Source organism: Polistes fuscatus, unplaced genomic scaffold (genome assembly GCF_010416935.1).
Source record: "Polistes fuscatus isolate 324 unplaced genomic scaffold, CU_Pfus_HIC Scaffold4, whole genome shotgun sequence".
Taxonomy (NCBI): domain Eukaryota; kingdom Metazoa; phylum Arthropoda; class Insecta; order Hymenoptera; family Vespidae; genus Polistes; species Polistes fuscatus.
This window is the reverse complement of record NW_025113118.1, coordinates 3,306,584-3,332,053: the sequence shown is the minus strand read 5'-3', so window position 1 is coordinate 3,332,053 and position 25,470 is coordinate 3,306,584. Positions and strand designations below refer to the sequence as shown.

The 25,470-nt window shown below is 29.2% G+C and overlaps 8 protein-coding genes and 1 long non-coding RNA gene across 13 annotated transcripts; 5 read left to right on the top strand and 4 right to left on the bottom strand.

The window, feature by feature from the left end:
* Nucleotides 1-95: 95 nt before the first annotated feature.
* LOC122521431 lies at nt 96-5,608 on the bottom strand. The gene is made up of 10 exons (XM_043642167.1): nt 5,127-5,608; nt 4,823-4,997; nt 4,639-4,734; nt 4,308-4,554; nt 3,853-3,970; nt 3,619-3,763; nt 3,429-3,516; nt 2,948-3,320; nt 1,298-2,864; nt 96-560 (listed from the first exon to the last, which is right to left on the bottom strand). The coding sequence occupies exons 3-10, from the start codon at nt 4,706-4,708 to the stop codon at nt 556-558; spliced, it is 2,613 nt and encodes an 870-aa protein (XP_043498102.1). The 5' UTR covers nt 4,709-4,734; nt 4,823-4,997; nt 5,127-5,608; the 3' UTR covers nt 96-555.
* Nucleotides 5,609-6,618: 1,010 nt separating this feature from the next.
* On the bottom strand, nt 6,619-8,613 carry LOC122521425 (tRNA-dihydrouridine(20a/20b) synthase [NAD(P)+]-like). 2 transcript variants are annotated; one of them, XM_043642159.1, is made up of 4 exons: nt 8,232-8,613; nt 7,938-8,150; nt 7,627-7,824; nt 6,619-7,548 (listed from the first exon to the last, which is right to left on the bottom strand). In XM_043642159.1, the coding sequence occupies exons 2-4, from the start codon at nt 8,012-8,014 to the stop codon at nt 6,729-6,731; spliced, it is 1,095 nt and encodes a 364-aa protein (XP_043498094.1). In that variant the 5' UTR covers nt 8,015-8,150; nt 8,232-8,613; the 3' UTR covers nt 6,619-6,728. The 2 variants fall into 2 exon arrangements, with proteins under 2 accessions (XP_043498094.1, XP_043498093.1); XM_043642158.1 differs by having other exon boundaries at nt 7,938-8,613.
* Nucleotides 8,614-8,752: 139 nt separating this feature from the next.
* Nucleotides 8,753-14,467, top strand: LOC122521423 (heat shock 70 kDa protein cognate 5). Of its 2 annotated transcripts, XM_043642156.1 has the most exons (12): nt 8,753-8,947; nt 9,413-9,471; nt 9,592-9,737; nt 9,861-9,984; nt 10,088-10,396; nt 10,474-10,636; nt 10,722-11,178; nt 11,354-11,650; nt 11,858-12,045; nt 12,117-12,257; nt 12,367-12,470; nt 14,003-14,467. In XM_043642156.1, the coding sequence occupies exons 1-11, from the start codon at nt 8,855-8,857 to the stop codon at nt 12,466-12,468; spliced, it is 2,079 nt and encodes a 692-aa protein (XP_043498091.1). In that variant the 5' UTR covers nt 8,753-8,854; the 3' UTR covers nt 12,469-12,470; nt 14,003-14,467. The 2 variants fall into 2 exon arrangements, with proteins under 2 accessions (XP_043498091.1, XP_043498090.1); XM_043642155.1 differs by lacking the exon at nt 14,003-14,467 and having other exon boundaries at nt 12,367-12,562.
* LOC122521426 (fructose-1,6-bisphosphatase 1) lies at nt 13,330-15,641 on the bottom strand. Of its 2 annotated transcripts, XM_043642161.1 has the most exons (5): nt 15,613-15,641; nt 15,135-15,506; nt 13,960-14,424; nt 13,669-13,858; nt 13,330-13,591 (listed from the first exon to the last, which is right to left on the bottom strand). In XM_043642161.1, exons 2-5 carry the CDS (start codon nt 15,305-15,307, stop codon nt 13,400-13,402), a joined length of 1,020 nt encoding a protein of 339 aa, XP_043498096.1. In that variant the 5' UTR covers nt 15,308-15,506; nt 15,613-15,641; the 3' UTR covers nt 13,330-13,399. The 2 variants fall into 2 exon arrangements, with proteins under 2 accessions (XP_043498096.1, XP_043498095.1); XM_043642160.1 differs by having other exon boundaries at nt 15,135-15,623.
* A 26-nt stretch (nt 15,642-15,667) lies between these two features.
* On the top strand, nt 15,668-18,171 carry LOC122521424 (rRNA N6-adenosine-methyltransferase ZCCHC4). Its single transcript, XM_043642157.1, has 4 exons — nt 15,668-16,203; nt 16,306-16,850; nt 16,929-17,628; nt 17,703-18,171. Exons 1-4 carry the CDS (start codon nt 16,050-16,052, stop codon nt 18,098-18,100), a joined length of 1,797 nt encoding a protein of 598 aa, XP_043498092.1. The 5' UTR covers nt 15,668-16,049; the 3' UTR covers nt 18,101-18,171.
* Nucleotides 18,170-19,288, top strand: LOC122521429 (neurophysin 1-like). The gene is made up of 3 exons (XM_043642166.1): nt 18,170-18,625; nt 18,791-18,995; nt 19,071-19,288. Exons 1-3 carry the CDS (start codon nt 18,503-18,505, stop codon nt 19,193-19,195), a joined length of 453 nt encoding a protein of 150 aa, XP_043498101.1. The 5' UTR covers nt 18,170-18,502; the 3' UTR covers nt 19,196-19,288.
* A 1,204-nt stretch (nt 19,289-20,492) lies between these two features.
* Nucleotides 20,493-21,919, top strand: LOC122521428 (39S ribosomal protein L2, mitochondrial). The gene is made up of 2 exons (XM_043642165.1): nt 20,493-20,898; nt 21,167-21,919. The coding sequence occupies exons 1-2, from the start codon at nt 20,664-20,666 to the stop codon at nt 21,850-21,852; spliced, it is 921 nt and encodes a 306-aa protein (XP_043498100.1). The 5' UTR covers nt 20,493-20,663; the 3' UTR covers nt 21,853-21,919.
* Nucleotides 21,920-25,048, bottom strand: LOC122521427 (sideroflexin-1). Of its 2 annotated transcripts, XM_043642164.1 has the most exons (5): nt 24,278-25,048; nt 23,944-24,181; nt 23,590-23,766; nt 22,802-23,190; nt 21,920-22,438 (listed from the first exon to the last, which is right to left on the bottom strand). In XM_043642164.1, exons 2-5 carry the CDS (start codon nt 24,099-24,101, stop codon nt 22,194-22,196), a joined length of 969 nt encoding a protein of 322 aa, XP_043498099.1. In that variant the 5' UTR covers nt 24,102-24,181; nt 24,278-25,048; the 3' UTR covers nt 21,920-22,193. The 2 variants fall into 2 exon arrangements, with proteins under 2 accessions (XP_043498099.1, XP_043498098.1); XM_043642163.1 differs by having other exon boundaries at nt 23,944-25,048.
* Nucleotides 23,046-23,720, top strand: LOC122521430. The gene is made up of 2 exons (XR_006304757.1): nt 23,046-23,480; nt 23,561-23,720. It is a non-coding gene; the product is annotated as an uncharacterized LOC122521430 (long non-coding RNA).
* Nucleotides 25,049-25,470: the final 422 nt, after the last annotated feature.

Genomic DNA, 25,470 nt, shown 5'->3' with positions numbered 1-25,470 from the left:
ATTAACTCATAGTGGGACAATAAAAAAATTATTTTTTTGGTAAAAATTTGATTATACATTTTTAACTAAAAGTAAAACAATTGAAAGAACAAGTATTTGTTAAATATTCTTCATTATACAATCATATGAACTATTTATACAATACTGTTTCTTTTTAATATTAAGATAACATACAAAATATTTTTTATGTACATATCTGGATTCAATATTCTCGATCAAATAATCAAATAATCAAAAGATTGAAAGAGAATAACTATTGTTACTATACCTATGCTATAGATGGTTTACTTACAAATTTAATTACTAATTTTCAGTTTAACATTCATTCAAATGACTTAAATATTGTTGGCATATCCACAAAGTTATTTATTAATTTGTTAAATTTTTTTATATATACCTTATTAATAGGATTTGTAGACTTCATCCATCCGTTAAATTTTCAATGCAAATTTCTTGCTTCTTTGATGATAATAAAAACTTTTACATGATACGTTGCATGATATACTTTAACTGTACTTCGATGGTACGGTATACATACTTTGACTACTGATTTCATTATACTGAAAAATAAATAAATATAAATAAATATAATATTTAAAATTATATTATTTTACTATATAAAATATTAATATTATTTTGAAAATTTTAAAAACGATACGTCGATATTATTTGTTTTTCTATGATGTAAAAAATATATAATGAAAATTTTGTTTTTAAATAGAAACACAACAAAGTAATTTTTCAAAATTCAAGATGAACCTTTGCTAAATCTTTACCAAACAACATAATTTTTATTCCAATACCATTAACTTTGTTATATACTGTATCTTATAAATTATAATTTTGAAAATTAATAGCAATTTAATAAAAGAAAAAATATATGTAATGTCTATAAATTTAAATTTAGAAATTATTCTTTTTTTTCACACATAAATTCTTTGTTTTACTTTAATTGGTAATTTGTAATAATAGATCTTCACTGTAGACATCTTCAGGCGTTGTTATCACATAATTATACTTTATATATACATATTCATATACGTATTATTACATTACTATATCATAGTAAATATTATTCTCCTTTTTTTAACGCGATTGATATTAATTTACATAAAACTATATTTATAAAATTAATTGTATCATTTTCCAATAAAAAGATTTATAACCAAGCATATTAATTTGAATTAGCAACAACATAAATAACACAAAATGTATATATAATTTATTCTAGAGTATTTATCATAATATAAAAATAATATTAGTTTCAAAATTTGAACTAATTGTAATATCAAATTACCTTTCATTTCAGAAAGTAAATCTTTAGTTTGAATCTGTGTATTTGTTGAATATAAAACTCTACTTGCATCTAAAAGAGGTAGAAGTTCAGACGTAACTTTTCTTCTCTTAACTGATGATGTTTCTTCGTTATACGACGTTATATCGAGTTTTCTGATATTTGGTCTTATAGAGATCTTCGTTGAAGTTTCTTTCGAGGGTTCATCTTGGGCAAGAAGTATTTTAGCAACTTGAGGATCAGACTTTGTGATATTTCCTTTCGAAGGTTTAAAGCAAGAATTATCTGTTGATATTAAAATATTATCTAAGAGATTGGAATCACTTGATATATCTTCTCTTATAATTACAGAGTTTCGTAGATTCATTAATATATGTTTCTTTTGTGGTAAAATTTTATCTAAATCCATTGATTCTTGTTTCAAAAAATTATTAATATCTTCCATTATATCCTGAGCTGCATATAATTGATCGTAATCGGAAGATATTTTTATATTTTGTTGTATTCTTTCAAGAGATTCAACCGATTGTAGTCCATTTAAAAATTGCTCTATATTCAAATTATCATTCTCGGTAAATATAGATTGTGAATCCGAAGCAATCGGTTTATTTGATACTAAATCATATTGACTAAAAGATAATGGTAAATTAGGTGTTTCTATCAACTTTCCTGTTGGTAGTAATTCCAAATCTAATTGCAATGCAGACGTTGACATGCAATTATATGATGGCACTAGAAGGTCTTCCATTTGGACTGGCAAATCACTCGAAGGTACATCTTTGGAAATACAAACTTCGTCTAATGAAGTATGATGTGTTGTATACGTTTTTAAATTACTTTCTTTTAATATATCTGCTTCTTGGAAATCATAAACTTGTTCCATTTTCATATCATTGAATTCGTAATCAGAGTTTATAAAAGTAAGATTTGTTAAGGATTCTTTTGATTCGGAAAGTTTTACATCCGATTGAATAAGTAATGGTGGCGAATACAAAGATGAAATATTTTTAAACATTGATATAGAACCATTATCATCCCATGAAAACAAATCAAAATCTTCTTTCGCGTTCGCATTTAAACCAAATGCAACTATATCTACACATCTATCGATTGAATTATTTTGATTAACGCATTGTTCATTTTTATTTCTTTGTACAGACGAATCTAAAATATCTACAGATTGTTTTTGACTACACAATTCGGTGTTTAAACTGTTTTTCTCTACACATTTTTTAATCAGACAAGGATTTATTATTCGTTCGTTTAAATTTAACGCATTACGAAAACTATCGTGATCAATCAATGATATTCGAGAATTTTGCGATTGTTCGTTGTCTTTTAAAAAATTAATAACTATCATCTCTCCTGACTTTACATTTGGTACTAATTTGTATTTCTTATTCTTTCCCATCTTTTTTTTAGCATGGAGTTTTTTCTTTTTTATAGAGTTATTATTTTTTTTTGAATTATCTTTCAATTTATTGTCATTTAAACCTGTTTTCGGATTTATATCAGATTTATTACAACTCAAGGAGTGCATTTCTTCATCCTTGTTGGTATTCATATCTATCTAAACATTTAAACAAAATAGTCAATACAACACAAATTCTAATGACATATATATATAAATGTAAAAAATTTGAGAAAATTTACCTCTGAATTTATATAATTGTGCACTTTTGTAGATTTTATTGTGGAAGGCAATAGAACAAATTCAGTCGTTTCCATATTTTCCGTGAATACCAGGAAATCATTACATGCTTGTTTTAAATCAAATAAGTTCGGTTGCATTAACCATAAGGCTTCATTTTTACAGTTAGGAGGGAGTTTAGGTACAAGTTTCAATAAATCTACATGCATCTTTGGCATAAGTGATCCTAATAAAGCTACGGCTAGTTCATCTATTTTTTTCGCTTCCTCCGAATCTTTTTTTATTTGTCTCCAAAGCTTTAAAGTAAATAAATATCTGACATATTTTACCCCTGTTATAGATTCTTCATTTGTTTTTAAATTGTTAAAACTTTTACTGTAAAATAGAATTACATTTAATCAAATGATATCGATTATAATTTTCTTTAAAAAAAAAAAAGAAAAAAAATTTTTTTATTTTTAATAAGTAAAAATGAATACGTACGAGAATATATAATCACAAATCTGTGCACATCTTTTGGTAATTAATTTAATCCTGAGTAACTCTTTAAATATATGCTCTCTTGATTTATCTGAAATTAACATAATTACATATTATTAAAAAAAAAAAAAATATGGTATAATTATATATAAATATTTAATTCCTTTTTTTTTTTTTTTAATTTTTAACTTACTTAAGTATATACATAGCGCATTGAAAAGTTTATCAGCAATCTTAGAAGGATCCTTACTGCATTTAGAAGTTTTCAGTTCTGTATCAACATATATGGCTAATAATACTGATAATTTATTTAAATAACAGTTGTGATCTTCTTTGTGCTATACAGAAATTAAATTGTTAATATGCGTGATATAATTATCCTCAAATATATATATTTTTTAAATACACTTAACAATAAATATTATACCTCGTTAATTTCGTGCCAATAAAAATGAAAAAATGTTAACATATTACTCATATGCTTTTTCAATTTAATAACTTCATATGTCATAATGTAATTCGTTTCCATGGAATTTAAAATATTGCTAAAAAAGAAAAAACTATCTTTATTATGTATATTTTTAATCGACACATTGTATGTTATACAGAATCTGCCTAATTATATACAGTTTGCCATAAAAAAATTTTGCTACCATGTTACAAAGAAGAGATTTCAATCATAGTCAATGGAAATCAGTGTATAACAGAAATTTGACACTTGTAACAAACATATTAAATAATATAATATGCAATATGTTTGGTGCTACGTGAAATGAGAAATCTTTGTCATCGCTTGTGCAGTAATATGTATGGCAAAATGAAAAAATTTCCCCACCTTAGTCGATAATGTATTAATATCTTAATTATTATAAAAAGTCTTACTTGATATAGATAGAAATCAATTGTTCTAGAAGATGAAAGTTTCTTTTTCCGATAGATGAATGCATTATTTTATTAAGTGTAACAAGTCGTGAGAATATTTTTTGGAACAATTTAGTACTATGCAATTTATTATTCTGTACTTCTGTATTCTTGCTAATTCCCAATTTTCTATCGCAGCTTTCATATATTAAAATAACATCATTCTCTTTCTTCTCATGTAGTTGTCCTTTATCATCCAATGCGTTATCTGTATTGAAATCATTAAAGCTATAATTTGGAAATATGCTATAATAATTCAAATATAAGAAAAAATTATTATATATTTACATACCATCATTTTGTAAGAATTTAGAAAATGCTACAGAGCTGGTAATATTCGTGTCTTGTATAAGCTGCGCCATTTTATAAAAATAATAATAAAGAATTTCTAAAAAAAAAAATAGGTAAAACAAAGTTATTATAAAAATAAACAAAACAATATAATAAAGTATACTAATCTTTTTATCTATACATACGAAATTTTATTTCACGTAAATAATACGTGATGCATTATGCATTCAAATTAATATTTAGTTTTTTTTAAATTACAATCACCGACTTTTCTTTCAGTGATTGCAAAACCTTCATGCTGTAATATCCGAATAACTACACATTGAGGTAGGAAATTTTTAATGCGTTAAAAGTTATTTTCTGAAAAATAATAAAAGAAAATATTAATATATTTTTTATCAAAAATATACAATACATAAATAATGATTACAAGAAAGAAAAACAAGTAGTAAATAAGATTAAGATGGTAATAATAGTAATAACAATTACGTGTGTTGGTAGAAACGACAGTAATTATTTGCAAATTAAATGAATTAATTTATTAACGATAATTTATAAATACGATTAACATTCTTTTCTCTTACGCTTGTTTCTTCAACAATTTATTTTATACACTTTTCTGTATCATAATCGATTAATTGAAATGACACGTTGAGCGCCACGTCAATTCTTAAGGAAATCCCATTTAGACCACACGCGTTACTTACTATTGAAAAAACAGTTGAATGTCAGTCACCGGTGACTGCGCGGCCTAAACTGAACGGAAAGGTATCCGTCAGCACTGATCGACACTGAACTTTCAGTAAGACGAGATTACTGTAAGGATATTCACGATACTACAACACACGAATCTAACACAACACATGTCAAGAGTCTTGCCATCAAAGAACATTTAAAACACCTGCACAGCGTAAAGAAATCGCTGCATCCGAGATAACGGCGATCAAACGATATACATCAGAAACTATGGCGACAGATGTACCTTATAAAAAAGGAAAAAAAATGCAATCACCAACTAAAAGAACAAGAAGTTCGAAAAGAAATGTTCCTAAGGTGAATTATTCTTACACCGATAATGATCCAGAATCGGACTTATCGGGTGTATTGAAATGTAAACGTAGGAAAAACAGTCGATAATTACTACTGTTTGATTACGAAAGTCATTATTGTACATGATACAGGAATAATAAATAATGAGACGAAGATATGACATAAGTGACACAAAAATTGTGAATGTTTGTAAATCTCATAAATATAATGTGCATATGTGTAGATATGAGTTCTCATCGTTGGAAGATATTATACATGATAACAGCATATAAATGGAAGATCTACTTTGAAAACGTCACTGAAATTCATGAAAATTCTGTGAAGTATCTTCGTGGAAGATTTATAGGAAGCAAATGTTTTTTTCCCTATTTTCCATTTTTTGAGTTACAATACATGCGTACAGTGTAAATAATTACGTAAATTCGATATAAGTAAAAAAACTGAAAAACATTCTATTCTTTTGAATATACAATAATAAAAAAAGGTTACTTATTAATTTTTTATTTATAATATAGCAATATTATATATTTATTTCACATTTACAATTAATAATTTATTAAAATAAATTAAATTAATTTATTTCAAAAGTATAATATTACTGTAATAATAATATATTATTATTTTAAACATATTTCGAAAGAACTATACAAATAATATTTATCAAACATGCTTATTTGTTTTTATAAATGTTCCTAGTTATCTTAGTCCTCAATTTACATATGGTTATGCATAAGCATCCATATGGTCACGATAAATTAAAAAAAGGATCATTGTTTTCCAAAAACGCATCTTTTGAATATTTTATCTATACCTTTTGTCGAAATTACATATTTTAGCAGGATGGAGTTGAATTTTATATAACATCAATTGAATGGACGACAAATATTTCTGTACACAAACGATTGTTTTGCGTCGATGTTATATTTTATAAAAAAATAAAAAGAATGATATAACATTTAAAAACTATACATAGTATAGTTCCGTAGTAATATTATTTTTTTTTCTCGTGATGGAATGTATTAATAATTGCAATTAAGAATTCTATGCTTCTTGAAATAGATCACCTAGAAGATAATTAGGTATTTCAGATTGATCTCTTTCGACGTAGATGTCATTACATTCCATATCTTGTTTATTCTTTATATGCTTTTCGTTATCATATTTGATATTGCTTTCATCGATTTCACAAAATATTTGTTCTATTGTGTCATAAGATGGTCTTGGCGTTATATCGAAATAATTTTCAAGAAATTCTAAAACGGATTCTCTCGTTTTTAACATATTAAGATGTACTCTGTCCTTCTTGGATAACATTTTTTCCGTCATAAATACTAAATGGTGATGGAAACATAAAAAGTGAGTATCGATCTTGGCTGTGATATCTACCCAATCTTGAATGCAACTAAGTGGCGTTGTCCTGTAACCCGAAAAAAGTGCAGGGTTTGCTAAAATACCTCTTGCACTCATTATTCCTTCGCAATTACTAGCTTCATAAAGTTTTTGAGCGCTTTCTAAATTCTTTACATCTCCATTGGCAATAAGCGGTAATTGTACACTGTCTCTAACAATTTTAAGATCATCTAAATGTATTGGTTCGTAACGCATTTCTGGTGTTCTTGCGTGTACAGTTAAAAACGATGCACCAGCTTTTTCTAATGTTTGACAAAAATCAACCGTTCTGCGAATGTCTTTTAATATCCTTATTTTTACAGAAACTGTGAATGGATTAGAGACACGGTTTCTAACTTGAGACACTATATCTTTTACAAGTTCTGGATGTTTTAACATGTCTACACCGTATCCTTCATTTATAGCCCAACGTTGTGGACAACCACTGTTTAAATCAACTCCATCACAATATCTGCAAAAGAGAAGTTGCGTTATAAATGTATCTGAATACAATTTTTGTTTATAATAAAATTATTGAAATGAAGCATACGGAGCAACTATTTCAGCTGCGTTAGTAAAATCTGCTACATTGTTAGCTGCAAATTGAGCAATAAGCGGAGTATCCTTCTCTATCGTGGAAAATTCGCTGTCCCTAGCTTTAGCCGACTTTACAAATGAATTTGCCACTATCATAGGTGTGAAACAAATATCGCACTCATATTGTCTGACTAACATTCGAAATGGCAATCTAAATGAAAATAAATCATTCATAAAAAATATGTAATTAGTATTAGTTGAACTAAAAAGTGGCGGTAAAAAATAAAATGGAATATTCATAAAAAATACTCTGTTATTACTTACTTACTATATCTAACCATTGGTGCACAGACATTTATCATTCTCGGTTCTTTTAATAATTCAACTATGTCTATCGTCATTTTGAATAAAATTGATAATACTCCACGTTCTTTTTAATGTAAATAATTATTATTATTAAAAGATTACTTATCCATAGTTACAACAAGTAATCAAGATTGAGAATCAACGATTATTTGAGTATAAACGCAGCATCCTCTGTTGGAGTGAAAGAGAAAATAAAGACTAATCGATTATATTGCTTTTCGATATACGATAATTTTGATGATCGATTAATACAGTTTTGTTTGAAATTCCGGAAATGGTTTCTATACTTCACGATAGTTCCGGTTGTTAATTTTTTAATACAATATAATCCCTCGTTCACACATGTAGTCATATAAACTTTGCAATCTTTGGTTTACATTAAAAATAGAAAAAATTTTACTTAAGTTAATAAATTTAAACCTTCTTCTACAATCTGTCGATCTATATACTTTTATGTATCAGTAATCCAATAATTATATTCTCTATATTATATAAAATTGATATTATAACAAAGAATTATAATAATTTTTAGACGATAATACAATTATTTTAATCTTTCATGCAAATAAACTTTATCTTCGTAATATATTCGAGACATTTTTCGAATGTTCGGGATAGTTCTAGAGTCACGAGTGGGCGGGGCGTAGAAGCTCGAGTTCCTATTGGTTCAAAGTTCCATGGGTTAATGACGATTGGTTAATGCGAGAACTTTGATACTCATCACGAACGTCGCACAGAAATTATATGAAGTGCGCGTGTATAGTGCGCGTAAGGTTCTTGCTAAAGTTGCATCATTACACGTGAAGTTGGTCTTTGGGTTTCCGGCTCGTTTCTTTACCGAAATTAGTGTACTACATTAAAAGAATTTAACGAAAATGTTGGCTGCCGCTAGATTGTTAAGCAGGAGCTGTAACAGCATCAGCTGCGATATCGCTAGAAGACAACAATTTAGTACGATATTAAAAAATGTAAGTTTTGATGGCGACTCCGATATCTCACCGACTTACAAAACGAATTCGTTGACTGTAAAAAAAAACGCTTATCGATCATGTATGATTTTTATATTACTCAACAATAATAACTTATTGTACTATGTATTTTTATGTATCAATTTGTTAAATTTGACGGCAATTATTGCTGATCAATGTAACGACGCATTTAATACATTCTTAGCTATTGGTTTGGAAACCGGCACGTGCATTTCTTTTATTTCGGATATACTTTTGTGCTAACGATTTTATAATGGTCATAATGAATAAGGTTCAAGTAAATCTTTTAGAATCAATGATGCAAGAATTCAGTAAAGTTTCATCACTTATACTATTGTAAATTATACTTATAATATATTTCATTGTTCTTCTAGTGAACATAGATATATATTATTTAAATATCTTTTTATATAAGTTTTTATTTCATATATCAATGATTTCTAGGCTGCAGCTCCCGGAGTTGTTGTACCTCAACGTTACACAGACATACAATGTCGTTACAAGTAAGTAATCTTTTGTTATAATCATTAAATAGCGAATATAATTTTTAAAATGTGGTATCTCTATGCTTAGATGGATTTTTATAATTTGTATATTAAAGAAGTTATTTTTAATATTTTTAGATCAGAAGGTGTTAAGGGGGCAGTTATTGGTATTGATCTTGGTACAACATTTTCTTGTGTAGCAGTGATGGAAGGTAAACAGGCTAAGGTTATTGAAAATTCAGAAGGTTCACGAACGACACCATCTTACGTTGCATTTTCAAAAGGTAATTGTACCTAATGTTTATTTCATTATTTCAACAAATATTTTAATATAATTGTTTTTTAATTTGTCTATTTATACAATTTAAATTGAATAAAATGTTAATGATGAGTTTATATGATTTCAGAGAATGAACGTTTAGTTGGTATGCCTGCCAAACGTCAAGCAGTTACAAACTCTTCTAATACATTTTATGCAACCAAACGACTCATTGGGAGAAAATTCGATGATCCTGAAGTAAAGAAAGACATGTAAATAATTTATATAATTTTTAATACTTTTAATTGTAGGATGCTCCAACTTAGAATCATCAATTTACTTAATATTTATCATATATTATATATTTTATTACAGGAAGACGGTATCTTATAAAATCGTTAAAGCATCTAACGGAGATGCATGGGTACAAGGAGGAGATGGAAAATTGTATTCCCCCAGTCAAATAGGTGCTTTCGTGCTTATGAAAATGAAAGAAACTGCAGAGGCTTATCTTAATACACCGGCTAAAAATGCAGTTATCACTGTACCTGCGTATTTCAATGATTCGCAAAGACAAGCTACGAAAGATGCCGGTCAAATTGCTGGATTGAATGTACTTAGAGTGATCAATGAACCTACCGCTGCTGCACTTGCATACGGTATGGATAAAACGGCTGACAAAATGTAAGTATACTTTTATATAATTTATTTCTAATTATACATGTGTACTAATTTTTTAATTAATGTTTATATTTGTTTAGTATTGCAGTATACGACTTGGGTGGCGGTACTTTCGATATCTCAATTTTAGAAATTCAAAAAGGTGTTTTTGAAGTTAAATCAACTAATGGAGACACATTTTTGGGAGGAGAAGATTTTGATAATGCGTTAGTTAATTATTTGGCGTCCGAATTTAAAAAAGACGTATGTAGATTAATCAATTGAAATGATATAAGAAATAGTAGAAAATAATTCATTCGTAACATAATTTATGATTAATTATTTATAGCAAGGTATAGACATAGCTAAAGATGCTATGGCTATGCAACGATTAAAGGAAGCAGCTGAAAAAGCAAAAATTGAATTATCAAGCTCTTTGCAAACTGATATTAATCTACCATACTTAACTATGGATTCTAGTGGCCCTAAACACTTGAATCTTAAACTCACAAGAAGCAAATTTGAAAGTCTTGTTGGTGATCTTATCAAACGTACTATACAACCATGTCAAAAAGCTCTTACCGATGCTGAAGTATCCAAATCTGACATTGGGGAAGTACTTTTGGTTGGAGGAATGACTAGAGTACCTAAGGTTCAACAAACAGTTCAAGAAATTTTCGGTCGACAGCCTTCGAAAGCTGTTAATCCCGATGAAGCTGTTGCTGTTGGTGCTGCTGTTCAAGGTGGTGTACTTGCTGGAGATGTTACCGATGTTCTTCTTCTCGACGTTACGCCTCTTTCATTGGGTAAGATTTTTATGCATTTCTCGTTAATTGTTATTTTTAGCAAATGATGTTTAATAGTCTAATCTTCTCTCTGATCATTATGAGGATATTGTATTACTGATTGTTCATTGAAATAATATTTCTTAATTATACGAATTACTTATATTTTATTATTACTTTTATTTATTTCTTATAGGTATCGAAACACTTGGCGGTGTCTTTACAAAATTGATTTCACGAAACACGACTATTCCTACAAAGAAAAGTCAAGTATTTTCTACAGCAGCGGATGGTCAAACTCAAGTAGAAATTAAGGTTCATCAAGGCGAACGAGAAATGGCGTCTGACAATAAACTTTTAGGTCAGTTCACATTAGTCGGAATTCCTCCCGCGCCAAGAGGAGTTCCTCAGATTGAAGTAACCTTTGATATCGATGCGAATGGTATCGTTCATGTATCCGCTAGGGACAAGGGCACTGGCAAGGAACAACAAAGTACGTAAAAGTATTATTTTTTGTCTTTCAAAAATTACTTATTTTATTATTACTATGATGCTTTTATTTTTCGTCTCCAAAATTTACTCCAAAGTTGAGTAAAATATGTGGAAATCTTTGACTGAGTTAAATTTAAATATTTTAAACATGATAAATAAAAAATTATATCGATCTAAAAATACTTAAACCTCTGATTTTTATTTGCAGTTGTAATTCAATCCAGTGGTGGTCTGAGTAAGGATGAAATAGAAAATATGGTAAAGAATGCCGAACAATATGCTAAAGCAGATAAGATCAAGAAAGAAAGAGTAGAAGCTGTTAATCAAGCTGAAGGAATTATTCACGACACGGAATCGAAATTAGAAGAATTCAAAGCACAACTTCCGCAAGAAGAGGTATAGTAATTTTAATGATTTTTTTATATTATTTATGTCTATAATTAATTATTAATTTGATTTATTTTTAGTGTGACAAATTGAAAGAATTGGTTGCCAAGACAAGGGAGGCATTAGCCCAAAAAGATGAAATGGATCCCGAGGAAATCAAGAAACAAACCAATGAATTGCAACAAGCAAGTTTGAAATTGTTCGAAATGGCATATAAAAAAGTAAGCGTAATAGATAAATTTAAAAATCTTGACTAAAAATTGTGCAAATATTTACTTCCACTTATCTTATATAATTTTCCTAATCTAAATCAACCTATGATTGATGTAGATGGCGGCAGAAAGAGAAAGCAGCAGTGGTAGCGGTAGCAGTAGCGATAGCAGTAACCAAAGTCAAGAACAACCTCAAGAAAAGAAAGAGGAGAAAAACTAATGGTAAAGAAAAAATGTCCTCAACAAATTTTTTTGCACATAGCTGCTTAAACACCAATTGTCGTTTTACACGCCCAGATTTAAGAATACAAAAATATATATTATTTTATTAAATGTATATAATCAATTTCGTTAATTAAATGCCAACTTTCTTTGTTAATTATTATTTATTTCTTTGTAATATGTTCTCATACGGGCAAAGTTAACCATTAAAAAATTAGGAGATATTGGTTCAAATGTTGTAATAACTTTCTGGGATATGTATCGATTGCAGTTAATAATTTGAAAGCAATTGTCGAGCTAGAAAAATCGTCCTGTAAATTGTGTACATAATCCTTCAGTGCATGATAAATATTGCCAGGGAAGCATATATTTGTGATGCCTAAACTTAATGTGAAATGACAGATGGTGTTTAACGATATTGTTCTCGCCTGTGTCAATTTTAACAACAAAATGGAACTATCTCGTCAACAGTGCTATAAAAATTCTTAGTATGATAGTTCATTCGTTTGCTACTGTAGAATTCTATAGTGGTTTAGACAGTATGAATGTGTATTATGATTGACAACAAGAAGAATGTTGTAAGAATGTTTGATATATATATAGACAGATATATATAGCATAAGAAATATATAATACTTATATAAGTAATTAAATATAAAATGTAATAATGTGGTATATATACGCCAATATTATATACATAATAATAGTTAATTTCACAAATTTTTTATTTGAAACTTACGTCCGATACAATAATTTTCATGTGTTCGTTGTGTTATTCAATAAATCATTCGAAATATTCAAATTGCATTTATTAATAAACGAAGAAATTCTTATCAAAGATCTTATTTTATTAAAAATATGCCCAATTAGAAATTTTATATAAAAATATGCCCAATTAGAAATTTTATATAAAAATAATTAAATTGATTTTATGATTTGGCTTTGTTCTTTATGAACTGTAATACTTCTTGAACATCCTCTTTAGATCCCAAGAAAATTGGTGATCTTTGATGAATACTTTCCGGAACTATATCTAAAATATCTATTTCCCCATTTGATGCTAGACCACCTGCTTCTTTAATTAAATAAGCCATTGGTATGCATTCATATAAGAGACGTAACTAAAAATATAATTCAATTAATCTCATTAGTATTGATTCAACTTGTTAGAATCTCTTAATAAGTTTGTTATTAATACCTTGCCATTTGGATTACTCTTTGTTGAAGGATACAAAAAAATTCCTCCATATTTAATAGTCCTATGTACATCAGCAACCATCGAACCAACGTATCGTGCACTGTACGGTTTACCACTGTTAGGATACTTTTTCGAATGTATATAATCTTTTATAGAAGTATCCCATAAACTTTCGTTTCCTTCGTTAATACTGTCGCGCGAAATGAATTTTTATCAATGAATATTTTGTTGAAAAATTATAATCTATTAAATTAGATATAAGTATAATATATTAAATATCATTATATATACCTATAAATATTTCCTCTATCTGGTACGGACATATTTCTTTCAGTTAAAATGAACTCTCCGATCGCTGGATCGTACATAAAACCATTAACACCATGTCCAATGGAAAGAACGATCATAGTGGCTGAACCGTAAAGAGCGTAACCAGCGGCAACTACATTTCTACCTGGCTGAAGAGCATTAGAAATATTGGAACTATCGGTGTTATCTAATTTTTTATAAATTCCGAATATCGAACCAACTGATATCAAGCAATCGATATTCGAGGAACCGTCCAAAGGATCAAAGCACACGACGTATTTGCTACGTTTTTCCGTTTCAACTTCAATCGCATCATTATTTTCTTCGCTTACGAGAAGGGAAGTTGTGAATGAAGATTTTAACATGTTAATGAACAACTCGTTACTTAAAACATCTAATTTTTTTACCTCTTCGCCTTGAACATTTATATTACCAGCTATACCATACCTGTATAAAAATCAAATCAAATAAATAGTAAATTTCATTATAAGGATTGACGATTCTTTACACACAATTGTTCCTTCATTTTTTTCTTTTTTTAATAGAAAATAAAAATCACGAACAGTTCGACACAACGGACTTGATAAACTTTAATCTTTCCTATTTTTCGAACAACATAATATCTTTATCGTTGCGCTCTCATTAAAAAAAATATATAGTAGAAGATATAATACAGACGTAAACAAGTTGGTAATTGTCAATAATTTATATCAAAGTCGTTTAATAATAGATTATTCCGCTTTATTATCAATTAAATGACCAGATCATCAAACAATTTATGTTTTATAGAAAAATTATTTCACGTATTGGAATGTTCGAAAATATGTACATATTTATAAATCGACGTGAACTTTTCGAGTCACTCGTTGTACGCGAGTGGCTTGAAAAGTTTTGACCCTAAAATTTTTTTCTTCTGTCAAATTTTTATTCAAAAAACAAAATAATTGATTTTTTGTTGCTGTCGATAATATTGTTACTTCATAATTATTTGATAAAATTGTATATGTTTTTATTTTGTTTACGTTTGTCACATTTATTCTTCAATTGTCACATTGACATTTCTTTATAAATACAGGGTTACGGACAAACTAACTTTATCTACCTTGAATATCTGTGTGCTATTTATAAAACTGAATAAAATTTAAAATGATACTTACATATTCGCAATGCCGGCCTTTCTAACAACCGAACTAACAGCTTTTACAGCAGTTTGTATACTGTTTAACAATTGACTAAGATCACCGGTTGCTGTAGGAAACTTACGTTGTTCGGCAAGAACAAATCTCGTAAGAGTCATACAATTAGAATCAAAAGTACTTTTCGATGTCATTTTGAAGTGTAGAAGTCAGAAAACCAACAATTGGCTTCGTGTTTCGTTTTAGACTAAGGCTGTTTCGTAAGACACGTTGCATTATATAAGCTCGGTAGTATATCAACAATTTTTTCTGTATGATATAAAATAATATGTTATCCTTTATTTTTCACTTTTTGAACTTGGTCGAAATCAAGTCATCTTAAAAACAGCAGTCCTGATAAAAAGAGATTAATAATTCAATGATTACATTTGGTTTATGTAATATCTTAATTTAAATTAATATGCATGATTGTATTTATTTTTTTTTTAACTTATCGTACAAAATTATTTTAATATTTGCACTCTTTTTTTATGCAAAATTAATCTATCAATTTAAATTAATATCTTTAATAAAATTTTGTTTATTTTAATCATTTTATTGATCGACAGTTTTATTCAGAGTTTTTGTTTTGGCATGACGACACGAGTTTACTACTCGTGGCCGGTCAACACAATGTATTAAAAAAAAAATTATATTTATAAATATTAATTATTTTTTTTGTTATAAGTTTCAAATACATGAGAAGACATATAAATATTTATAAATGTAAATCAATAAATTTCGCGTTGCAATAGAGAGCGCTTTAAAAAAATTCATAAATATTTATTTGTATCGAAAAAAGATAGGGGACGTTGCAGTTCATAGTGCTGTCTCTGAGCATAAATATAGTAAATGTGGACTCTAGTTTTGTCTCGATTCATTCATTAGATTACTACAATGGTGAAAAAAGAAAAAGAACAAGCACAAGAACAAAAACAAGAGCAAGAACAAGAAGAGGAAGAGGAAGAAGAAGATGAAGAAGAAATAAAAGTACATAGTAATACATATTTTTCTCAAATTGATAGATTTCCACTGATATATTGTACACATGGTAATTTTTATTTAATTATCAATATTAAGTATTTCAATCTTAATCATATTTATATAGAAATGAATTTTCTAATCATAATTTATCAAAATTTGTCTTTAATAGGACCAGCTGTTTTATTTGGACAATACGTTAACGGTTTGATAGAACGATCTTATGTTTGTTCGGCATGTCGTGATAGAAAAGAATGCCGGTTTTATTTAAAATATGGAGAACAATTAACTAAACATCAACAAATTGTATGGGAAACAGAGAAAAAGAAAATGAGTAAAAGTTACGATCATCAGAAGTTGTTTATACATTTAAATATGGTATTTGCTACCAGTCCAGAAAATCGATCCTATTGCCATAATTGCGAGAAACTGATTCTTGTTCATGAAAGAGACAAACATAGCGATCATAAAATGACCATAGGTTTGACTGATTATCAAATGCATCATCCAACGGAATTGCTCAAACCTTTGGAAAATTCCAAAAAAGAGGCTCAATATTTATTTTCTAAAAAATCTGTTCAAGATATCATAAACATGTTGTTAGAACTTAAAGCTAAGCAAGTTCTTTGTATCGGTGCTCCTAGAATACATGAATACATTTCTCTAAACTTGGTCGATCAAATATGGTCTTTACTTCTTGATATCGATGGAAGATTTGTAAGTATTTTTATAAAAGTAATAATCGTTGGGTTTATGTTAATATCAATAATAGCAATGATTTATTTGTTTTTTCAGCATAATTTTTTTAGCCCAATGCATTATGCATGGTACAATTTATTCAATCATTATTTTTTTAATGACGATGCTCAACTTGTATTCAAAGATTTTCTTACTCGAAACAACGGTAAAGATTTGTACTTAATATGCGATCCACCATTTGGTGGTCGCGTAGAACTCATATCCCAAACCATAAGGAAGATTTCTGCTCTACATAAAAAGTTAAACAAAATTGAAAGCGACAATGATAATTTGAAGATTATGTTTATATTTCCATATTTTATGGAACACATTATAAGAGAAAAATCCAATCCACCTAATGTTACTGGCGGTTTAAGAGAATTAAAAATGTCAGATTACAAAGTTGATTACGAAAATCATCAACTTTTTAAAATAGATCGTAATGGAAAAAAATATGGATCACCTATTAGAATATTCACTAATATACCTTTGAGTTTATTAAAACTTCCTGAATCGGATGGTTATAAATATTGCAAAATATGTCAGAAATGGGTTTCCAATGAAAATAAACACTGCGAGAAATGTAAAACATGTACTTCTAAAGATGGAAGAACATACATACATTGCAATAAATGCAATCGTTGCGTTAAACCAACTTGGACACATTGCCATACTTGTCGAAGATGTCTTTTAGAGAATCACGAATGTAATAAAAAACTGAAAATTTTAGGACGTTGTTTCAAATGTAACAAATTAGGTATATCTCTTAAAATTTAATAATTCTTATTTAACTATAATTTTTCTTGATTTAATAATTTACGTTATTCATAGGTCATACAAAAAACAATTGTGAAGCTAGTAACGAAGAACCAGAAAACGAATTAGAGAAATTAGGAAAACGTAAGATGAATTCTAACAAAGATAGTACTCTAATTAAAAAGAAAAAGAAGAATACAAGCCCTAGTATTAATTTCAACGAAAAATCAAGTAAATCATCAATTAGTAGGAAATCAATAGAAAAAAATATTGGTGACATCAATAAGAAAAATTCAATAAAACGACAGAAATTAATTAGTCGTAAATTTAAATCTCCGATTCTAACGAGATTTAATAAATTCCAAATATTAAGGAAGAAGATTAAGCTGTCTCCAACAACGAATAAGAAACTAAGAAAAGCCAAAACAAAGTTAATAAATAAAATGAAGGTCGAAGATATTAGTAGTACTTGATAAACATTCTGATCTTATGTATTTGTAAAGAAAGTGAGAGAGACATAAAGAATAAGTTTTATAAATAAAAAGTTTCATAAATTTATCCTCTTTTTATATTTTACTAAGATTTATTACGAATGTGTGTATGTAGATTAAAGCTTTGATTCCGAACAATGGCGGATTTCTTAGTGCATTTTTCGATTTGGAGACTAGTGAATAAAATACAATATAATATAAGATTTCATCTCCATAATCCTTAGAGTGCTTTATTGTTAAAATATCCGTAGAAAGCACATCGGAATACTAAATATTACTGATCTGACAATATAAATACATTGCCGTGTGGACGATTTATCACAGTTCGTCTTCGAACATCCAACAGGACGTTCAAATAGTCTAGTTAAAGATTTAACTGAAAATATGACGAAAAAAATTCTTATATTTACTTCTTTTATTTTTATATCTTCGGCATGTCTAATTACAAATTGTCCTCGTGGCGGGAAAAGGGGAGACATTGAAGTTCCAGAAAGTCCTATTAGAGAAGTATAGTTTATAGTTATCAAATAATAATAATAATAATAATAATAATAATAATAATAATAATAATAATAATAATAATAATAATAATAAAATTATTAAGTATATTTTTTCCACTTTTTTAAACTGCAATTTATTTTGGGTTTATCATATTCTTTTTCTAATAATTAGTGCCTTCCCTGCGGACCCAGTCAACTGGGTCAGTGTTTTGGGCCTAATATTTGTTGTGGGCCTACCTTTGGTTGTCACATTGGTACGTCACAAACACAAAAATGCAGAAAAGAACAGTTTGATTCGAGTCCTTGCATGGCGGGCTTTGCGATGTGCAATGGAAATAAAGGGAGATGTGGTGCAGGTGGAATTTGTTGTTCCCAAGGTATATTTAAAATTAAAATAATATGTTACAGTATAGAAATTGTATCTATATTTTGTTATATTAATTTATTTGCAGATTCGTGTTTCATAGACCCGAGTTGTCGATTTTCTACTGTTGATTCGCCATTCCGTCGAAGCATTGATTCTGATTTGAAGGCAATTGCTAGTGAAATTGAAATCCTCAAAGAAGAAGCAAAGTAACAATCATATTTTATTTTGTGTCCTATAAATTGAAATTATTTAAAATAATGCTGTGAAAGGAAGTAACTTAATAAAGATGTATCATATATGAAATCCTTTAATTAATAACATATTTTATCTTTTTTTTTCCCTTCAACATTATTTTTTATTATTTCCTATATTATTGACTGAGCATTAAGAATAGGCAAAAAGTACAGAAGTACATAGAAGCTTACAAGTCCCATTTTTTATCTAACCAAATTCATCTTATTTACTGCCGGGATCACCAGTAGGCAAAAGTAGGTAATTAACGCGAAGACGAGATACAAAGAATATAGTATTGAACAGTGAAGATTTCGGAAGGAAAATTTTTCGTCTAAAAGAATATCACATCGAAATTATTTAATGTTCAAAGCATGTTAATAAGTATGTAATGTTTATACTAGTACATATATGTTAAAACAATCTGAAATATAAAGAGAGTGCATTAGAGTATTAAAATAATTGTTAATTAATCGTTGGAAGTGTCTATTGTTATCTAAAAACTCGGAGAATATGATCTATGTATTGTCCTCTTCGAAATCTACCGTTGAAATGGGCCTTTGTCCTCTATGTAAATACTTTTATTAAATGTTGTTTATATGACTTTCCGAACGTTGCGCATGTGTATAACAAGAATAATATTCGTAATAAATAGAATTTCCTTTTGAGGAAAGTCATATAAACAACATTTAATAAAAGTAATTTCATAGAGGATAAGGTGCCAGTCTGAAGGGGAATTTCGAGGAGGATGGTATATAGATCATATATTTCGAGCTTTTAAACAACAATAGACACTTCTATCGATTAATTAACAATTATTTTAATACTCTAATATACTCTACTTATATTACAGGAAAATTTTACCCTCGAAGTCATCACTGCGCAGGAGCGGTAAATAATTACATAAAGATAAAGATATTCGCCGTACTGACACACGAAACATAAATTTTTTCGACATACACTGCATTTTATGAATGCAGGCTTTTTACACGTACGCGGGTATTTCAAATCGTTAGATTTAACAACAAACCTTAGAGATTTTTTTCTATTTGAACGCCTTAAATAATTACTTTTTAAAATATATATATAAATGCATTTCTGAAGGCACACACATGTGTTTATGCATTAACAATTAAATATAATTATTTAAAATTCTATTACAATATAACTATACTATATATACTATGAAAGAATATATCATATACTATCATATTCTATCAAAGAATACTGTATTCTTTGATTGCATTGTACTGACATCCTTTTAAGTACCTACTTTCGCCCACTGGTGGTCCCGGTAGTAACTAAGATGAATCTGGTTAGATAAAAAAGGGGATTTGTGAGCTTTTATCTACTTCTGTATTATTTGCAATAAGTTTAGATCTGTTAACGATCGAGCGTAAAATATTGTACGACTTTACTTTTTCCTCCATAGAGGGGATTTTTAAAAATGTCTGCTTTAACATTATTACGGCGTGTTGTCGGTGAACAAATATTTAATTCTTTTGCTAAATCGTTGCCTATCTCCTGTCAATTACAATCTAAAAAGAACGTTTGGAAATTAGTTAAACTTCCAGAACCAGGTACACCAGGAACATATTACAAGAGAATCGTACATTACAAAGATGAGTATACGATTGAACCACTAAAGGTTACTAATTTAGGTGGGCGAGATCCTGTAACAGGTAAATATATTTTTAACTAGTTTGTTGTTTTTTGTTTGATTTATACAGTAAGAAAAAGAATTTATGCAGATAATTATATATTGTTATCAATTTTGTTAATATTATGTTATCGTATATATTAGGTTTAATACAATCTAACTATTCGTGACATCTATCCGTAATATGTGGTACTAAAATTTGAAGTTCATGTTTCTTTATTATAACTTGTAATTAAATTATTTTCCATCAAATATTTTCTAACATATCGAATTATCGTCTTCTATTACAGGAAGAATAGTAGTGAAAGGTCTCGGTGGTGGTATAAAACACAAGTATCATTGGATAAATTGGATAAGAGATGGTCCTAGTGATCTAAACGAGAAACCTAAAGAGGAAAGGGTGATCGAGGTTTTTAAGGATGGTTGCAGGACGTCCTTCGTCGCGCTCGTTGGTTCTGGTGACGAATTGAAATACATTTTAGCGACAGAAAATATGAAACCTGGAGATATAATAAGAACACACAGAGGTATTCCGCGTAATCCTATAAGGGCAAACGAAGGCGATGCTTATCCCTTAGGTGCTCTACCGATTGGCACCAATGTATGTTGCATTGAACGGTTTCCTGGATCAGGATCAAAATACATACACTCGGCTGGAACCACAGGTAAAATAATTCAAGCAGATGGCCCGGATAGGATGGTTGTCCAAGTACCTAGCAAGAGAAAGTTTAGTTTCGACAATAAGTGTATGGCAGTGGTAGGACGTTTGTCAAACATTTTGCACGGTTCTACGCCAATTGGTAGCGCTCAAAAAAATCGCGAACTTGGTAATCGTCCAAAAAGTGGTCTTTGGCAACGAAAAACCGGAAGATTTGGAAGGAAGATAAAACCACCGAAAAAAGTTCAAAGGCTTGATGCACAAGGCATGGTTGTTGTACCTCAACCTATTGTTTGTAATCTACCTGGTCTTAGTTAAATCATTATATTCACATTAACCTTATGGTAAATATATACATGCAAATAATAAAAAGTATTCTTTATGATTTATCGCAATTCTTCTTTTATTGTCTTCATTATTTTTCTTTAATTCGGATATTCCGTATATTTGAGATCAATGGTATTTGATACTTAATATTTAAAGATTAAATTATATTAATAGCGTAATTCATAAATGCAAATAGAAATTTGTATAAAATCCATCTATCTCCAAAAACAACTAATTATTTATCTATTTAATCTGCATTGATTAAATGAATACATTGTTTTTTAATCAGTAGGAACACAATTCGTTGAATTTCTAATTCCAGGCGTGCTCGTTTACAAGCCTTTGTTATAGTAAACCGTTTGAATATTAGGATCTTGAGATCGTATCATTTGTTGCACATCAGGTTCCAGTTTGTCGACGCTTATCGGTACTCGTTGAACGAAAAGAGCACAGCATAGTGGCGTTGCGAATGTTAAACAAATTCCGCATATAATAACTTGAATTGGTGCTGAAGCCCATCTAGCTTTTCTTAATAGATTACGTTTTTCTATGTAGTTCATTAGGATCGGTGAGAGTACTGTAAAGAAAACAAAAAAAAACAAAGCAAATAATTCTCTTGATCTATCAGATCGTTCCCAAACAAAGTTTTTTTTCACAATAATTTTACATCGACGATATTTTGTATTTTATGTTATTTTACTGAATAATATAGAATAAATAAAAAAAAAAAGAAAAAAGAGGTAATAGAGCAGAATGAATAGTATTCAATAAAATAGCACAAAATACGAATTATCATTAATCGTGTAAAACTTCTTAAGAAAATAGCAAGAAATTTTTGTGAACGACTTAAAATATTATCTGATTTAACAATACTCGATTTTAATTAGCATCGTGTTCATCTTACGACTTAGATAGTAAATATATTTATCTATTATCGTACTCATGCTAGGGGAAGCCATAAGAATACGCGATAACGTGACTGTCGCGATGGCCCTTTGAGCCGCTGATTTGCTCTTGCCGACCTCTTTGCCGGACTCGTTTTGTAACTCAATGCCATTTTGAAGTTCAGTAATCCTCATTAATGGAATGTTAACGCAATTGGCGGCGGCCACGGCTGCCAATGGTACAAGACGACCGGCCAAGGCCGGGCCACTTCGTGCCAGTTTATTTAGAGTTAGGGCTGTTATCACTGCTCCTCCAGTAGCACCAATATAACTTTGAATTAATGTATCTTTCGGTATTGGACATTTACCACTGCGATTCGTATAATTTACTATAGCGTTGAACGATTGGTTACACCATTGCCAAAATATCACTGCCGGTGTTGATCTATCGAATATAACACAAAATTATTATTTCGTAACTACAATAAATACAGAAAAAAAGAAAAAGAAAATACTAGTGTGTCAAGTGTTGATCTAACAGCGAGACAAATATTTTTTATCGTTTATCGCGATGTGGAATATTCATGTTCGATAACGTCAATCAATTTATTTCACATTCTTCTCTTAATATATATATATATATATACATATATATATATTATTTATGACTTCATTCGTAACTAAATCACAACGGAAATAAGGGAAACAGGTCAAAAGTCATAAACGAATCTTATCGTAAGTTTTGAACTTTCGCGTTATTGACTATTTATCGATCTAATTCTAAGTGAAAATTTTATCACATATTTTCTAAACAGTTTCTCGGACGTTCTTTACGTATACATACTTGTAGAACGTCATCATCAAACCGGTTATGGTCATGTTCATCGGCACTTGGGCACTCATACGACCGATCAAGAGCATCTTTTCTCCTGTATCTGGATGATAAGCGCTGTCGAATAAATATTTTTCTTTCCATAATTCTTTCTCGGTTATACCTAATTCCCTTAGAGAATCTCCGTTCCTACGATTATACAGGATAAATATTAATATCACATATATATTGTATAAAGTAAACAAGCAGATCGAGTAATGTCGAATAACGATACAAATCGTTAAATTCGAAAATTTATTTATAATTGTATAGTAGATTGGGATGAAGGGGGGAGGGAAAAGAAAAGAAAAGAAAAAAAACAACTACCTGTATCTCGTAACGACGTCTCGGGCGCGTTCGAGAGATTTATTCGATGCAAAAACATTTAGAGGATTGGTAACCGTAAGAAAGTGCAGTGCTCTACCACGATAAGTACTCTGATCCCAATAAGGTTTTTCAATGTCGATTCTCTTTTCGTTGACCATTTTGATTTAATCGTTAATACTTTGCCGTAATAATTTTTCCGTAGTTGATCCTGTCGTCCTCCGACTACTGCTGGTCTATCCTAGTTTTATTTCTTTCTCTTCGTATTTCACACGAATTGAACGAGCAAAAAGAAAAAAAGAAAAAAAAACGACAGCAATTACTGCAAGTTACTTACACGAGGTAGGGTCGTGACCCGAGGTTTCGTGACCTTGATTTATTTCGTTGCACGTTAGAAAAGTCATAAAATCAACTATTATGATTTACTTAACTTATCATTAAACGAACACGGTCTACCACCGACTGAGAAACATTTTCTCGTCCTGTTGCCTTCCCTTCTTTCTTTCTTTCTTCCTTCCTTCCTTCCTTCATTCCTTCCTTTTCCAACCCCCGTTCTCTTCCTCTCCTTATCCCACTCTCGATTACTACCACCCGACCAATTCGTTCTTCCCCTCTCCTTCTCCTTCTCTCTCTCTTTCTCTTTCTCCCCCTTTGGAGTCTGGTTTTCCTCATCGATAAGTTTCGAACGCGTGCGCAAATCATCGTACACACGCGAAACAGGCGCGTTTGGTCGCCATTCCGCGAGATGGAAGTGTTCTTATAGCTGTTAGAATAGATAAATAAATTCGATTATTAATCATGAATCTTTATCCTTTCCCGATCGTTTTGAACATGTTTGTTTTTTTTACGATAATATGAAATTTCATTATTTTATCGCAGCTAATCGCAAGCTTCGAAGAAGTTTTTATTCTTTTTCGACTGTCATGAAAGACGCATACAAATATGCGTTTGAGAAAAATTGCCAGCGTGGGGACGTATCGATGCATTTGAAATTTTGGTAACATTGGAAAGAAATTGAATTCGATCGTATTTACAATTTGAACGATTGTTAATACGTTAGATAAGAGTTCGTGATGAAGCGCGTTGAAAGTCACGAAATTGTTGAAATATTTTTCAGATTTTTTATACACTTGGAATTAAAATATTTCAGTAAATTGATAAAATAACGTTTGATAATATATGTAAATGAATAGAAATAGTTTTTGTATAAATATAAAACATTTAAGGCCTTACAATAATATATATATAATAAGAAAATTATTTTGTATTTGTGATTTAATCAATTAATCAATAAAATATTCTTTCGTTTAAAATGTCCATTAAATGTTATTAATTTTCATAGGTTTCCGCCAAATATAGGAAAATAGGTTTTAAAGTATACAACGATGAAATAAAATTAACACTAAATAAAACCTAATTGTTTTACATTAATTAGACTTTTCTGCAAGAATCTTTTAATATCTCATTGTAGTCACAATTTATTAAAAAGAATTAATTTCCTTAACAGGTTTTTCACATAATCTTATAAAA